Source organism: Rhineura floridana, chromosome 5, assembly GCF_030035675.1.
Source record: "Rhineura floridana isolate rRhiFlo1 chromosome 5, rRhiFlo1.hap2, whole genome shotgun sequence".
Taxonomy (NCBI): domain Eukaryota; kingdom Metazoa; phylum Chordata; class Lepidosauria; order Squamata; family Rhineuridae; genus Rhineura; species Rhineura floridana.
In genome coordinates, this window is record NC_084484.1 from 6,109,636 (window position 1) to 6,127,206 (window position 17,571).

Genomic DNA, 17,571 nt, shown 5'->3' on the forward strand with positions numbered 1-17,571 from the left:
CTTTGCCAATTATACAGTGCCACAATGGAAAGAGAGGAAGAGGGAGAATGATGTTCCCAATATCAGGGGTGACACACTAGATGCAACTGAGCAATAACAGAAGCAATAGAGCCAAGACAGAGATTACAGTGAAAGCAGACCCCAAGACTATTAGCCAATCTTCTGTTTCCAAATACACTAGTCAGTTTAGGTGAGCATAGTTAAAATGTATATAACCCTGAGCAGGTAGCTTTACAACACTAAACTACTGTACCATGCTCTGTGTGAAGCTGCCTTTGAAAATGGTCCCTATCTATATCTACATCTATATTTATATCAAGGGAGGGGGAGAGAGAGGGAAAGAGAGGACCAGCTTCCGAGCCATATTTTAAATTAGGATTTCCATAATATTCTCAAGAAATTCAAACCCAGCTCTGAAGCTGTTTTATCTTAACCCATTTTGAGATGTTCCTATATTAGGAAGAAAAATTGCAGGTAGTTGTGCTAGGCCAATTAAAACAAACTATCCCAAAGGAGCAAGGAAGTATAAAGTAACTGGGATGTTAGGATTGGGAATGGAGTTCTCTGCTCCTGCAGCCCAAACTTGACAGGGAAGTAGCTAGTGATATATAAATGTTACCTCAAGCTGAACTTTTTGTTCTAAGTTCTTGTAGGTCCGTTGCAATAACTCTTTGGTACCAAGCACACCATACCACATCATGTTCTTTGTTCTGCTTCTAACGGCAAAAGAAAAATGATCATGCTGAGGCATACATACAGTTCATATACCAAACACTACTCAGATGTTAAAATACACAAACAAAGCTATTATATGATTATAGAAAATATTTCTATTTTATCCCTTGGTAATGACTCAATTACCTGCACTTTTCAGGGTGTTCTTCTCGTTTATTATTAAATTCTAATGAAATCTTTGCATCCAATCCAATGCCAAAATAATTGTTCATGACACACTTCTCAGAGTATCCTTCCCTGTAGACAAACACATAATAGCCGTATCACAGATAGGATAAATTGTAACGAATGTATACGTAAGTATACAAAAATGGCAATTTTTTTAAAGCTTTTCAACCAATTCTACACTAACCCCTTGTCCAGCTCTCCTCACAGTTGTCACACAAACCAACAGTAACAGAATTGTGCTACATAAATATTTGGTCATTCCTTATTGTTTTTATTATATTTTATTTATTATTATTCCTCTCAAAGAAGCCCAGGGCAGCAAACACATCTGCAATAATTAATTAATTAACTGATTGATTAATAAGAAAGAAAGAGCGTATTTAAACATAAAAATGCATTGAAAAACTGGTAAAAACATCTAACTAATAACACACGTAATCAAATCATGTGTCCAGATAGGTCTGCCAAAACAGAAATGTTTTCAGCAGGTATCCAACAGAAGACAATGATGACACCTGCCTAATGTCAGGGCAGAATACATTGGGTTGCATCTAATGGTAGTTTTGTGCCAGTGGAGACCACATCAACTTGTACAAAGTGAGGCACTTGATTTTCAGCAATCCCCCTACCCACTGCAATCCCCCATATTCCCTGAAATGCTGCTCCTGAGAGTTGGGGGACCTTATAGTAAAGCATGGAATACGGTACAGAGGGCTGCAACAGACAGAAGGGATCAACCATCGCCCTGGGCTCCTACTGGGAGGAAGGGCGGGATATAAATCAAATAACAACAACCACCACCAAACCTGCCTGACACAAGTGGAATGGCTTTCCACTAGCGCAAGGCCATTACTGGATAACCATAAGGTCATAAATATACAGCAAGCAATAAGCATCAAAGTGCATGTATTTCATGCTCAAAACCAATAAATAAAAACATTAGCATTCTGCACTAAGATGGCCCAAGTTCCCTAAAAAAAGAGCTGAATTACGCTACACTCTCTGTATATATCATGCACATATATGCAATTTGTATATACTTGTTTCATTTGCATAATGTCACTGAGAGGGGAATGAGCTATGCTGGGTACTTCAACGCTATCTCCTGACCACTGTGAATCTTACTCAGCTACCTTATTTACTTCTGAGGTGCCCTAAGCACTGGTCACATGTCTGAAAGCCAATCGTAAGGGTGAGAAACTTGAACTTTTATAAAGTGAATGATTTGATTCATTTTCTTTTTTGTTAAAATAGGTTCTGGCCAGAGTGTAGTAAATGAAAGTCATGACCCTACATATTTGAGTACCTCAGCAATATCACTAGATACTACAGAAGATGAAGATTGTATCTCACAGTGCACCCACCAATTGACTCGAAGGGATACCATCAACCCAAGAAGCCAAAGCTATCCCCTTCCAGTTATCAATCAGATCTGGCAGGTGGCATGGTGATACCCTTACTGTGTATCACCCCCACTCAACAGTGTCTTCTCACCCAACTAATCCACAATAGGGTACACTATTTTGAAAGCTTAGAGCAGCAATATAGTACAAGTTTTCTCTGCAAAAGCTGCCCATTTTCCTGACTAGATCACTAACACCCCGTTCACTATATGCAACATAAATGAGGGAGGAACCTTGTCTTTCAAAGAGGCTTCTGACATGACAGACATGAGAGGCTTCTGACTTAATCACCTTCAAAATGGGAGGGACATTATTAACATCATAATTCCATCACTGCTTCACTTGTAATATCTGAGAAGTTGCAGGGGGGGGGAGAAAGTGATTTGGTTTAACCAACTGCTCCCTATACTGCTCACAGAACAGATGTGAAGGGGTCTCAAGACCCAACTCCTCCTATTCCTACCTTGCAAAGAGGGGAGAGAAATAGACCAAGTTGTTCCATGAATGCTGCACAGCTTAAGAAGCCCCTTTGCCCCTGCTAATCCTATGACTCCTCCTTGCTCTTAAAACTGTTTTTGGAGAAGTGCCTATGAGGGAATAACAAGAGAGCTGCTGAAGCACTAACTCAAGTCTAAAACCAAATTGATGTAGCACAACACACCTGGTATCCCTAGGATAATGTAAAGATAGAACAGCCGTCTACCTGCTGTTCTCATTTGGGAACTACAGTTGCATAGGTCTGCTCTGTTATTACTTTTCAATAAACAATTTTTCACTTGCAGTTTGGACTTTTGAACCCATTAAAATCACTCCAACTTTCCTTTCGTTGTTGAATGACTTACTGGACATTACGTTTTGTAAAAATAAATAAATAAGAATCCCAAGAAATTGAAAAATAGAGAACAATCAGAATTAAACAAAAATTATTTTCCTTCTTACAGTGATTCTGGATCAGGATCAATAAACGGTGTAGCACCAAATGGATCAATGTTGGCTAATAACATTTTGCTGATAATAGAACTCCCTGCGATAGAGGCAGCTAAACCTGCTCTTAGACCTGATGGAATAAGGGGAAAGTGTATGTTACAATTACATAATACTATAGAACTCTTCTACATAGTTATTAGAAATCATTTTGATGGAGGTAGGGAGATGGGCAGCTAAAACCTTGCCTTGAAAAGCAATATAAAAGAGAAAACACTTCATGAGAGAGTTGTTGTTTTTTAGTTTTCAGTGTTTTTCAAAGTGTTCAGTTTTTCTATGAGAAACATTGAGGATAAAAAGACATGAGGAGAAATATGGGACTGGTAGGGGATAGTGACCAACAAAAACATTTTTCCATCTTCCCACCCCTCCTCCCCCGGGCCTGTAACTTTCTGCAAGGCCATGGTACTGCAGCAGCACACTGTATGAGCATGCTTACCATCTTGGGTAATGGCAGACATCAACACGCTGTACGCACATGCTTCCCATCACCCAAGATGGCAGCAGGGGCATCAACACACACACACCCATCTTGGCTGATGGTAGGGATGCACACACAGTGTGCTAATCCATGACATGGCTCGGCCTATTTAAGCCTCCAGAGGTAGTATCAAGGGCCCCAGCAGGCTGGTGCCCAAGGGCCCACTGCAGGCTGGTGCCAGCCCTTTGCCCCTAGGAAAGTGTTGAATGGTTCTCATAATACCTGCCTCCTCCTTCACTAGAAATGTGAATATTAGTCACATCAGTCAAGCAGTTGTATAATCACAAACTATAATTCAAAACACAAAGTACATTGACTGATGGGCTTTAAGAACTCAAGATACACTTTCCATAATATGCTCAACTCATTCTACCAAACCATTTAAAAAATCACCAGACTAGATGAACATTAATATCTCTAATAAGTCATAGCTTCAAACAATGTGTAAGCGCTTTTAAAAACGGGACAAAAATGTTAAACAGCTAAACTGTTTTGATACATCCTGAAAAAAAGTACTGCTAGTATATTATTTGAGGCTTAAGGAAATGAACTAGAAAATTTGAAGTCCTTATTACCTGGGCAAATTATCCTTGTGTTCAGTACTGGAAGATTTTCTTTGCTGGCCATGCAAGCTGAGGCTGAAAAAGAACTGGTATGTGAAGGAAAGTGACTTCTCCGTTCATCTGGAGACTGGGGGCCAGTTTTAACTGTTCAGAGGGGGGAAAACAATATACATATCCCTAAGTAGAAATAAATTGGCTTTTTTACATATGAAATTAAATAAATGTATAAAAGTGTACATTTTATTCATTAGGAAAAAGTATATCCCACTCTTGTTTTCCTAAAGAAATACTATATGTACTGTGAGTGGCCTTGAGTATCAGCAAAAGGAGGTACATGGCATCAACCATCAAGATGGCAGAATAAGGGGTGAGGTCTTCTTCTGCCAACAATAATGCACAGCATAATTGCATGTTAAAGAACCAAAAACATGATTAAAGGGTTACCTGTCAAAAAGATGTATCTAGAATAATTAGATTTGAAGAAAGTGAACAGCAAATAAATGCATTTTGTGGCTCCAGATCTGCTACCAATTGTAGAACTGTACAACAGTGAAGAATGGCCCAACATGCTGCTGAAACAGCTTAGCAAAGGAGAGGAGGTACTGGCTTGCAAACTATGGTGGAAATTTTAAGGCATTCAAACAGGAATGAAAGGCAGAGTGGATGACAGTGATAAAGCCACTAGACAAGAAAGTTACTGACCTATTAATGAAGCTTACTGAAATTAAGGGAATGGCAAATGTGCTTGATCTGGGGATTAAACAGCTAAAGGGAAGCTTCTGTAGCAAGCCTACCCTAAATAAGCCATTGAACTGGAGCAGCTGGAGAACCAGAGCAGTGGATGGAACCTTAGAGCCTGCAGATTCAAGGAATAGGTGGAAGATTTGGTGAAGGTCTTAGTGAAATTGCTCACAAAAGCACTACCAGGGTTAGAGCTCTCTGAGGCAGATTTCAAGATGTGGGACCAAATCCAGGGATATACTTATGATATTTTCCCAGATGTTGAAAGAGCTGCATGCAAAAGTCCTCCTAAGGCACAGAAGCAGAGGACAGCAAACAGCAATATATCAGGACCTATGTCAAACTACCCTTAGGTGTAGAAGGCGCTTTAAACATTATACTGAAAAGCTAATACATCATTGGGGGCATCTTTTAGAACTGATGGTGGCAACAGACAGGGTGACACTTGGTACTAATATACAAAGAGGCAAGCCTCCTCTTGATTTGGGAGAAGCATCTAATTGCTTAGACTGGGAGGATAGGGATGGGAGATGGCACTGTAAGAGGGATAGAAGGATTTCATGCAGCACAAGGTGCAAGAGGCAGTGATTTTAAAAAAGACAAATACACTTTTCCCCACTCGCAGAGACTTTTGGGCAGTCACTGCAAACAATGCTGCATGACAGCTAAGTGGCAATGCCAGTCAGTTTTTCTGGATGGTAAAGAAAAGGAGAAACATGGGGAGAAAGAGTCTGCTGAAATTACTAAGTTTGTACAATTCTTTCAGGTTTAATGAATATATTATTATTCTAATTTAAATTAATGAGGAAGGAAGGAGAGGAAGGAAGGAAAGAAAAGGGATAAAGATTTTCTGGTTCACTGATGGTTCTAGCTAACAATCTAGACAGAAAGATTCTGAGCCAAGGAAATCCCCTACGTTAGTCCCTAGAGTCTAAGACGTTCCCTTAACAAGCTGCATGTACAGTATATGCTTGGACTAAGATATAAGAGGATTGGGAACTCCAGTTAAATGGTGCAGGGCCAAAAATGTAATTCAGAAGGCAAAGCCAGATATAACTTCCTTCAAGAGACACACCAAAGAGGTGATGAGTGAACTGCCTAAGCACCCCTGATTTGGATGACACTACGATCCTGGGATTTTTCCCAGCAGTTTTATCGCAGAGGACAGGGTGGTGGATCATAGAGGGCACTACATTGTTGTTAAAGGAAAACAAAAATTGTTATGCTGACATTGATCTAAGTCACAAACATAGAGACACTGGATAAACTGGATGAATTTAAAGAGGGCACAGTACTAATAAAAGCAGGGGATCTTAATATGATGATGATGGATGGAAATGGCCTTCAAGTCGATCCCGACTTATGGCAACCCTACAAATAGGGTTTTCATGGTAAACGATATTCAGAGGACGTTTACCATTGCCTTCCTCTGAGGCTAAGAGGCAGTGACTGGCCCAGAGTCACCCAGTGAGCTTCATGGCTGTGTCGGGATTTGAACCCTGCTCCCCCAGGTCGTAGTCCAACACTTTAACCACTACACCACACTTTGATACAAAAGAAGTGGCTGCCATCTCACACAATACTCCAGAATGAAAAATGAATGAGCTCTTTAAAACGTACCAACTAAAGGATGCATGAAGAAAGGTGATCCCAGGAATTAGTTAATAGCTTGAACTCTTGTACTGACTATGTGCTTGTGTCAGAGCTTTGGATGGGGGGACTAGTAATGAGAAGTACAACACATAGAAGATCATGCCCCATGAACATAACTTGGTAGGTAGAGGTTAGATAGCCCAAGACCAAAATGTGGAGAAAAATCATCCTATTGCTCCAGTGAAAGACACCTGTGGAAAAGCTGTGTGAGGGGGAAAAACACATTATTTTCAGCCTAACTCATTGAAGGAACTGATCGGGAGCTTGTTTAGGGCTATGAAGAGAATAATTAGGGGGGCAGGGATGTTTGTATCAGCAAGCTTGAAATGATGAAGAATTTTTTAAAAGAGACAAGGAAACATTAGGTGAGATTGATGGATTAGAACAGCAACATAAGGTGACAAGTATATAGGACACTAGTCTTGAAGCATAGCAACTTAGAAGCACTGAAGTAATATTACAACACTGTTCTTATATCTTAACCAGAAGTACTACTAATTTAGGAAGAAGAACTCAAAATTGTTGGCCAACAGTGATAGGAAAAATATACAAAAGAATGCTGTAATAAATCTTACAAACAAAAAGGGTGAAAGAGTGGATCACTGGAACCGAATTCAGAATTTGATGCCTTTTATGAAGTGTGGTATAAAATCCATCCATACTGGCAATAGAGGCTTATCATGACAGAGTAGAGGTCCTGGCGACTGATGAGGACCAAAGCAATTTTATGAATGAAGTAATCACAGAATAGGAAGTACTGTAAAAAGGGCAATAGCTAATTAAAAGTAATGTATCTGGGATGGATGCTCATGAGAATTTTACAAACAAAATTAGTAACCAGTAAATCTTGGTCCTGGTCAAACTATTTAATGAGTTGTGTGTGTGTATGTGGGGGGGGTCAAGTACCCACAAATATTAAATAACACACAAAGTGGCAGACAACCATTGAAAAAAACATAGACAGCTCTGAACTGACCTGATCCAATGAGAAGTAAAGAGATGTAGGCAAGGGGGGGGGTTCTTCTGAATTAAAACTGTGTTTTCTTTTGCTATATTATGCATGTTATTTGACCTTATGAGAACTGTGAATATCCAAAAGCAAGACCGAGTTCATGAGTCCCCAACTGAAAATCTGACACTTCAAGGGGAGTGCTCTTCTACTCCAAACAGGCTGAAATACTATTTCCAGCTCGGTAGTTCTACTAACCAAGAGCACCTCTAACTTGTCTGAATTAAGTTCCAATTTGTTTCCCCTGATCCAGTCTCTAATTCACCTTAAGCACAGGTTCAGGACCTCAACAACCTCCATGAAATTCAGTTTGTCACCCACATAATGATGGCATCATATTACCAAGCCCCAGATGGCCTCTCACAACAGTTTAAAAGCATGGGAAATTAGACTGAAACCTGTTGGACATCATAGGCCAAGGTGCTAAGCAACAGTTCCTTGGAACCAACTTGTGAAAGGAAGGCCTGGGACCATCACAAAACTGTATCCTAAGTTTGACCAGGCAGACAGGTCAGAAGGGTACTAGGGTTGAAAGTATTAAAAGCCACTGAGAAGTCCAGAAAAATGAACAGGAACATATTCCCCCATATCAGTCCCAGAGTAGGTCATCAACCAAAGTGACCAGGCTGTCATAACTTGGCCTAAAGCCAAACTGATACGGAGCTGGATAATATGCATCATCCAAGAAATCCTGGAGCTGCTAGGGATGCTATCCAAGATTTATTCATTGTTAACTAAGTTTGTGTGGGTGTTATGAAAAATCCCTATTGTCTAAACTGGAATTTAGATCTGAACAGAGAAGTAACAAACAAAACTTGTATGGAGTAGAGATATGAAGCTGTCACCCTGTGTAAGCCTAACTGAAGTAAATCCAACACAGACGTTTTTAGAGTCCTCAAGCAATTATTATTTTTTGGTTACTTACTTGAGTGAGATTCAGATTCCTTTGTATCTTCTTCTTCTTTGGATTCATCCAGTTCCTTATTATATTCCACTAATGACTGATTTATTTGCACTTCAGAATGGGCATTCTGTTCATCCACAACTATAAGACCAAACAGATATATGTAAGTGCCATTTTCCAATTGTTCTTGTAGCACTAAATAAGAGTTAGCTATGCAAGTGAAAAATATAAAGAATGTACTGTTGGACTTTTAACTACTGTGGATGGTATTCAGTGCTAGTCCTCCTCAGAGTAAACCCACTGAATTTAATAGACATGACTAACTTAGGTTCATTAATTTCAATGGGTCTACTCTGAGTAGAATTTAGTTTTATACACCTGAATGTTAGGGTGGATTTACATCTTTGGTTTTGAAGGAAAAATCTTATTACAAAATTGTGTATTATTTTCATATACATTTGCTGTTGTTGTCATGCTCCTTCTTGGGAAAAGAGAGATAACCAAAGCACCATTTAATTTTCAGAAGATATTTGCAATAGTATCTCATTCATAAGGGAACTGCAGTTATTAAGTTAACAATACACATGAAAACGATTTCAGAGTCTCCTCAGCTGTGGAGATATTTCTCTGGTAAAAACACTCATGTCAACTTATCTTGTCTCTGGAACTGCCCTGATGTTGGCTCCCTAGAAAGCTGTGGCTCAGTTTATGCATAATGGTAAGCCATGATTTAATACTATGTTCGAGGCACGGGGTTCAAGAAACAGCACTTCTTCCTCCCTTGTGGCCAGGACAAAAGCTTCTGTTGGATTTAGTTTTGCTTTCAAAGACTCTCAGTTTACCATTACATACAAACTGGGGATCAAGGTTTACAATAAATGGTTAGTTACTGAAGAAGCTAACTTGGATTATACATTATGAAGCTGGCTTGTTTAACTACTCATTGTTTGTTGCAGACCAGACTCCCCAGTTCATATGTAATACTAAACTGAAATTCTTTGAAAGCAAATCCTAACTCAGCAGACATAGGAGGAAAGTCGTCCTAACACGCCCATCAGAAAAGTCTTCTGAATTCATAAAATGCTCAAATTGGAATTTATTTATTTAAAAGCATGTATATACCATTTAACATTTCAAAATCTCTGAGTGGTGCACATTAAAACAAAAACCTAATTAAAACATTAAAACAAAAACATAACCTAAAATCAGTAAAACAGCAATGTAAAAATACATAAAAGCACATAAAACAGAAATTCAATCTTACATGTGAGGGAAAGTGTTGGCAAAAACATACGTCTTCATAAGATGTCTGAGGCAACTGATAGTTGTTTCTTCATATATGGGAAATGGAAAGGCATGCCACAGTACAGGGCAACAGCAAAAAAAATGCCCATTTTTGGATCACTACCATATAATAGTCTTTAGGGTGTGATGCGACAAGTAGAATTCCCGATTATCTAAGTGATCTTACAGGTCTGTATGAGGGCAGGCAGTATTTCAGGAAACCTGGTCCCGAGTTGTTCAGGGCTTTATATGTTCATAACAAGACCATGAATATGTTCCAGTAGCCAATTCAGTTTCCTCAGCACAGGTGTAATATGTGTACATTTGGGTGCTCCAGTCAAGAAGCTGGCCACAGCATTCTGTACCAGATGCAGCTTGAGGATCAATCCCAAGGGAAGCCTTATACAGACTACATTACAGCAGTCCAATCATGAGTTTACCAATGCATAAATCATAGTGGCTAAGGAAAGTCCAGGAAAGGGCATATCAATTTAAACTGATAATAGGTTCTCCTTGCCACAAAGGTCACCTGTGCCTACAGTGACAGAGATGAATCTAGGAGCAGCCCCAATCTACAAAGGGTTTGTTGGGCCTCATCCAGCCTACCACTGCATCCAGGCAGACTGGTTTAAAGCAGTCACAGCCTTTCCTGATTCAGGTGTTATGAAGAACCAGAGCTGGGTATCATCAGCATTCTGATGACACCATGTCCCAAATCTCCTAATGACCACTGCCAATGGCTTCATATGGATACTAAACAGCACTGGGGATAAAATAGTGTCCTATAGAACCCCACAACACAACTGCCAGGGGGTGGACACATAATCTCCCAACACTGTTCTCTGAACCCAGCCTTGTATATTAGCTGGAATCACTGCAAGATGGTACCACCAACTCCCAGAGACAGTCCAGGAGGATACCATGGTCAATGGTATTGAAAACCAGGGGGAGATCAATCAAGAACAATAAGGGCACACTTCCCTTGTCCCTCTCCTAAAGAAGGTCATCTATCAGGGTGACCAAGGCTGATTCCGTCCCAGAGCCGACCCTGAACTGAGACTGAAACGGGTCAAGATAATCAGTTTCCTCCAAGAATATCTGCAGCTGGACTGATACCACCCTCTGAAGCATCTTATCCCCCCAAAAAGGGGACATTTGTGACTGAGCAGCAGTTGTAAAGTTGTTAAGGGAGGACTTCCTTAGGAACAGTTGCACTATTGCCTCCTTCAAGTTCTCTCTAATTATTTATTTATTTATTTATTTCGTTTCATTTTTAGACCGCCCATAGCTAATAGCTCTCTGGGCGGTGTACAAACAGGATTAAAATACAATAGTATAATAAAATCAATAACACATAACAGCAAGTTAACTAACAACGTTAAACATGAAAACATTAAACATTAAACATTAAAATGCCTGGGAGTATAGCCAGGTCTTAACCTGGCGCCCAAAAGAAAGTACCGTAGGCGCCAGGCGTATCTCCTCAGGTAAGCTGTTCCAGAGTTCGGGAGCCACCACAGAAAAGGCCCTAGATCTAACAACAATCCTCCGGGCTTCCTGATGAGTTGGTATGATGATAGCCAGTGAGATGGCCGCATTGCAAAAGGTGACCACAAGAAGCTACTTTAAACTGGCCCCAGCTGACCTTGGAGATGGTCTGGAATCTCTAGCTGGTGCAGAAGACGGGAGCATGCGTTTTGACCAAAATTGGATATCAGTTACATAACATTGGGTCTCTCTCATCCTCACTGGCTTCTGATTCTTTTCCCCCAGGCCCAATTCAAAGTCTGATTTTTTTGACTCCGAATGCTCTACATAGCTTGGGACCGCCTCAGTTTCAAAAAGAAAGCCTCTCGCTGTATGCACCTCCCCAAGTTGATAACAGAGGCTTTTCTTCAAGTGCCTCCTCTGTCTGAAGTGTGGAGGGTGGTTATGAGGGGCAAGGCCTTTTCAGTGGTGACCCCCATGGGTTATGAAATGCTCCTCCTAGAGATGCCCACCTGGCACCGACTTTGATGGCCTTTTGGTGCTGGGCAAAGACCTTTCTATTGCAACCCAGCCCTCTTGAACGTCCTTTTATGCATCCTCTCACTCTTAATTAGCATTATGTATGGCTAATATTAATATGATGGCTGCCGGCTCTCTAATACATTATTTATAGCACCCACAGCCATCAGGCTGCTGTCCCACATACTTGTTAAAATAATTTGTGATTAAACATTCTACATTCACTATTTTTCAAAATGTTTTGACTGCAAAAAAGCTGCAAAAGGGGTTAAAATGAAGGTGTCCATTTATGACAATGTTGCACGAAACATCGTCTTTTATCTTGCCTTCCCGTAAAGAAACTCTGACTTGGACATCTTTAGGCAGAGAAGGACAAAGAACGTTGCTTATGTAAAGCATGTTATAAATGCAAACAAATGCCAATCATACAAGTACTCAGCTTAGCATAAAGTGGAACTAAAAAAGTGAACAAGAAAGTGTCACCAGCAAAGCTAACAAGCAAGACTGTCTTCCAGAAGCACACCTTTTTCTGCCTGCTCAATTATTTGCCTTAGAGCCTTCTTTAAACTGTTTGCTCTGAGCATTAGTTGTTCTCTTGGCTTGAAGATCTGGTGTGTGGGAGATGTTGCATTGCTCTCTGTCAACTGGTTCTTGACATCAGAAAAAGATTCTTCGCTTGATGACTCTTCAGCTTCTTCCTCTACAATGGGGGGAGTGATTCGTGGCAATGTAGGAATACCCTGGGCTTCAGAATGAAGAGCCTGAAGCAACAGGTTTAGCTTCTCATTCAGTTCTGAACACTAACAAAAACATAGACAAACAAAAAGGAATACATGTAAAAAGGAATGTGTAAGTACTTATGTAAGTACTCAAATAATGTTTTTAAAAGCTAAATAGCCATTTTAATAAAAATTTAAAGTAGAGATTGTGACCCTGTGGCCCACCAGGTCCCTGATAAATATTAATGTTTTTACTACATTTTTATCATCAAGTAAAAAATGTTTTTGGAAGCAAATTCATTGGCTTCTGCAGCATCGCTGAGGAAACCACTATCATTTTGAACTGGTTTAGAGGAAAGTGACCAACTCCAAGATGTTTCCCAACTGATGGTGAAACATCAGGGCAAATCAGAGTACACTGACCAGCTCTTAATCCTGGGTGCTTGCTCACTGCTGCAGAAGCCACTGCTGAAACCCTCCAAAAACCCAGCTATGAGAGGAGTGTGTGTACATGTATTCAGAAGCCGCCAATGAAATTGCTACTAGCTCAGTATGGGTGTGACTAAGAAGCAAGGGATGGAGGGCAGAGGATGAGTGTGTGTGTGCATGTGTGTGATGCACTGTATGTGTGGAGAGGGAGTATGCTATGCGTGGTAAATGTATGTGTTGTGGTGCCAGTGCTGACATGAGATACTTGGAACATTGGCCCGTTCAGCTGAAAAAGTCCATCCCTGATTTAAAGGAATGTTTTCCTGTCACAAAACATTCCCACAGAAGTTCAAAATTATTTTAACTCCCCACTATTAGTTAATGGGAACAGGATAACTGCAACAGTAAGAATTTACAAATAGCCTGTCATTTAAATAAAAGACCAAATTTCAAAAGTATCCTTAGTCTGAAGGCCTGTAATAATATACCTTCAGTGCCCTATCATCACTGCTACACCACTTTTATTAGAACCAAGTACTGGAAAATTGGTCTGGTATTATTTATGTCTCAATGAGTAAATGGTGGCCACCTCCATAAGCAATAGGCTGCCAAATTCTGCAGCAAATGAAGCTTCTGTTAAGAGACAGCCTTATGTGTAGACCCATAGCAGTTTAGTTCTCAGGCTACCATTAGTTAAAAATAACATATCAGGCATATTAAAATGGTTCAACATTTCTGTCACTACCAAAAGAACAAGCAAAGTGTTCTCCAGGGTGGTCATTCCCAAATAACGTGTCCCCTATACAGAGTCATTTAACTTGCTGGGACCTTGCTAAGACATCCAAAAAGCTGCCCGCTTTAAGCCTTGCTCTTTCATTCTCCTTCCTTTCCTTCCTAATGTCTCAGATGTGAAGAAAATAGAGCTATGGGTGGTTTCAATGGTAATCCTACTCAGAGCAGACTCATTGCAGTTAATGGATATAACTAATTTAGGTTCATTAATTTCAATGGGTCTGCCATGCATACAACCTTATACAACATTCTGTGAGGCCAGAGTCAGACACAGGCATAATTAACTGTGTAACAACAGTATATATTCATTAAAGCTATTTTAGAATTTGGGATAGACTTTCTTATTCTTTTTATTTTATTGATTTATTAAATTTATATCCCACCTTTCCTCCCAATAGTTGCTCAGGACAGCATTTGTAAAATGTTTACTCTGCCTTTCCAACTGATGTTCACTAGGCAGCTTACAACAAATTAAAACCAAAAATAAAATCAAATTAAAATACAATACAAATTTAAACAGTTCTTAGACCAGATGACTTCATTTTACTCAAGTGTTTACTAAATGAGTTTATTAAAAACATTTTGTCAATGCATACAAAGAAGGAAATCTTAACACTGGGGAAAAAATATTGATATACCTGAAGGTTTTTTTTTTTAAGGAAGGAAAGCTTAATGCTTACTTTAATGGCCATAGCATCAGCTTCTGCATTTTCCATTGGTCTTTCACAGGTCTTTCCTATTTTGGCCACAAAGCCTTTTACAGTTTCACATAATATCCTTTCATGAAAGAAAAGAAATGCCAAGGCAAAGAGAAAGGGTATTGATTATGCTGAAATATTAATTTTGTACGAGACAGTGAAATAGTTTTCCTGTTCCTAATGAAAATCCAATGCATAGTCCATGCGTGTCTGGTTTCATGCCTCTTCCCCCATTTCCTTCCCCTCCAGTCCTTTTTCCACCATTAGAACTGGCTTGGGGCCAGGACTACTATATGTTCCTTTATCCTTCTTTTACATTTGCTGCCTCAGCCACTACCTCTTCCTGGGGGTGGGGAGGGGAGGGTTATTGGAAATGGTGTTGGTGACTGGAGGAATTGCTTTGTTACAAAAACCTCTCCCTGAAGAGGGACAGGGCACATACTGGCAGCATGAGACTAAGGAGTGGGGTGGGGGGGAAGGAGAGAACACACAGAAGATGAAATTCAAGGGCAGTAGGTGACATTGGAATCACTAATGCCCACAACAGAAGACTAAGGAATCCACTTTTAGGAATCATTTACATTTCAAACAAGTTTTATGTTATTTTGTCAGCCTAAATTCATCACAGCTCATTGTGAAGCATTTGTACCAGCACATTGTCACAAACAGAACCACAACTCAACATCAGCCCTGAAGTGTGCTGAGCAATAACATCATGCTTGCTCAACACATGCCCGTTCGAATCCAAGCTCAAAACAATGGAAGTCCAGAGGAAAAAGTAAGCAGCCGGCTGCGTACCTAGGGGCTGCGTGAGTGGATGACATTGTAGTTGGCTCCATGGATTTGCGTTTTTCTTCTCACAGACCAATATTACTGCCTAAGATATGTGAATGTTTTATCTTGTTCACCTTTAATTCTGAACACTATTCAGAGTAGACCCATTGAAGTTAATTCCCCCAGAGAATCCTGGGAAGGGTAGTTTGTGAAGGGTGCTAAGAGTTGTTAGGAGCATCCCATCGATCTCACAAACCTACAATTCTTGAAGTGGCTTAACAGTCCATCCCTCTTCCCAGAGAACTCTGGAAACTGTATGAGGAAAATAGGGCGTCTCCTGACAACTCTCAGCATCCTTCACAAATTATACAACCCAGGATTCTTTGGGGTAAGCCATGAGTGTTCAAAATGGAATAACAGTGGAATAAATGTATATTGTGAATATGATCCTGATCTAGACATTGGTTAAGTAGGAGGGCTTCCAAAACAACAGTTACTTATGTTTCATTTTTATGTAAACTGTCTTGAAATGTTTCAGTTTAAAGATAGGAACACATTTTCAATACATAAACATCTGAATCTCTACTGAACCTCATGTCTAAAATGTGGATACATGGATTTAAACATTTAAAAGCAAGGGTTTAGAAGCACAAGTGATTGCAGCACCTGCAAACCCTTGTGTAATAACATACGAATTGGTCCAGAGTCAGAATTTGAGATTACAAATACATTTCACTAATAGGCAAAAAATCCCTTGTGGTTTAAGAAAGTACCTATAGCCCACAGATATTTCTATCAAACTTTAAAAAGCAGGGAAATTGGGCAGCTATAGTGAATGCACCAGGGGAAGAGGAGACCTGACCTCTCTGAGATATTGTGTGTGTGTACTACCTTCAAGTCGATTCCAACTTATGGCGACCCTATGAATAAGGTTTTCATGAGGCTGAGAGGCAGTGACTGGCCCAAGGTCACCCAGTGAGCTTCATGGCTATGTGGGGATTCGAACCCTGGTCTCCCAGGTCGTAGTCCAACACCTTAACCACTACACCACACTGGTATTGAGATATTGTAGTGCCCTACAAATTTATCAAAATGCAAACACAATTTGTGTTGGTCTTTCACAATCCAATCCACTTGCTGTGTAGCTTGGAAGAAGTTGGTAACATGTGCTTCTGAGCATATGGGGAGTGGTGGCAACACTTGCCATCTCCAAGGATGGAGAATCACATTTTTGTATGTTTGTTGGTATTCTTCTTACTTTGCTTCTTCTCTGTGTTACTACTGTTTCTACAGATAATCTACTGATCCTAGAACTACTTCACCACCCCCTGTTCTATCTTGTGCAAACTAAGACACTCCTCAGGTCCATTGGAAACTATTCCGCAGAATAGTCAGTGCCATTATTCCACAATTGTTTTAGGAGGTTTTTTTAGTGTTGCTGTACTTCACATATTCACAGAAACAGAAGCAAAAGAAAATGATTTACTATAGGAAACATCACTAAAATTGCAAAGTAAATCAAACCTATATTGACTATCTGAACTATGTCAACTGGCTTAATATTGTTGCTTCCTCCCTGCTAAAACAAGATCAGCACAGCACATGTCTTGTTTCTGTTATTTGGGATGATTACAGATGTTGCCACCACTCACCATATGCTCAGAGGCATGTTACCAAATTCTTCTAAGCTACACAGCGAGTGGATTGGACTGTGAAAGACCAACAAAAACGATTTTTGCATTTTTACAAATTTGTAGGGCAGTACAGTATCTCAGAGAGGTCAGGTCTCCTGCTCCCCTGGTGCATTCACTATAGCTGCCCAATTCCCCTGCTTTTTAAAGTTTGATAGAAATATCTGTTGGCTATAGGTAAGTTCTTAAACCGCAAGGTTTTTTTGCCTATTAGTGAATTTCTCTGCTTTTTAATCTGAGAGGAAAGAAATGGGTTCCTGTGCAAGTTTGCTGAGATCATTTGCATGCTTATTGAATTCAATGGGATCTACTCCCCTGCAATCATGCTTAGGGTAGATTAAACTGACCATGGGGGAATGGGAAGGGGGGGAGGAGGAAGGGCAGTAGTCAAAGAGGAGGAGGGAGGAGAGGAAGAAGGGCAGAGGGGAGGAGGGGGATGGGAATAGGCAGGAGGTGGAGGGGAGGAGGAGGGCAGATTTGATCATTTGCATGCTTATTGAGTTCAGTGGGATTTACTCCCGTGCAATCATGCTTAG

General features: G+C 40.2%; 1 protein-coding gene across 1 annotated transcript in view; it reads right to left on the bottom strand.

The window, feature by feature from the left end:
• The window catches only part of DGKH (diacylglycerol kinase eta), a 247,107-nt gene that overhangs the window by 96,304 nt on the left and 133,232 nt on the right, over window positions 1-17,571 (bottom strand). The window contains 7 exon segments of the mRNA XM_061629909.1: window positions 620-716; window positions 862-972; window positions 3,246-3,363; window positions 4,347-4,478; window positions 8,663-8,782; window positions 12,456-12,732; window positions 14,553-14,649. Coding sequence (XP_061485893.1) covers window positions 620-716; window positions 862-972; window positions 3,246-3,363; window positions 4,347-4,478; window positions 8,663-8,782; window positions 12,456-12,732; window positions 14,553-14,649 — 952 coding nt within the window.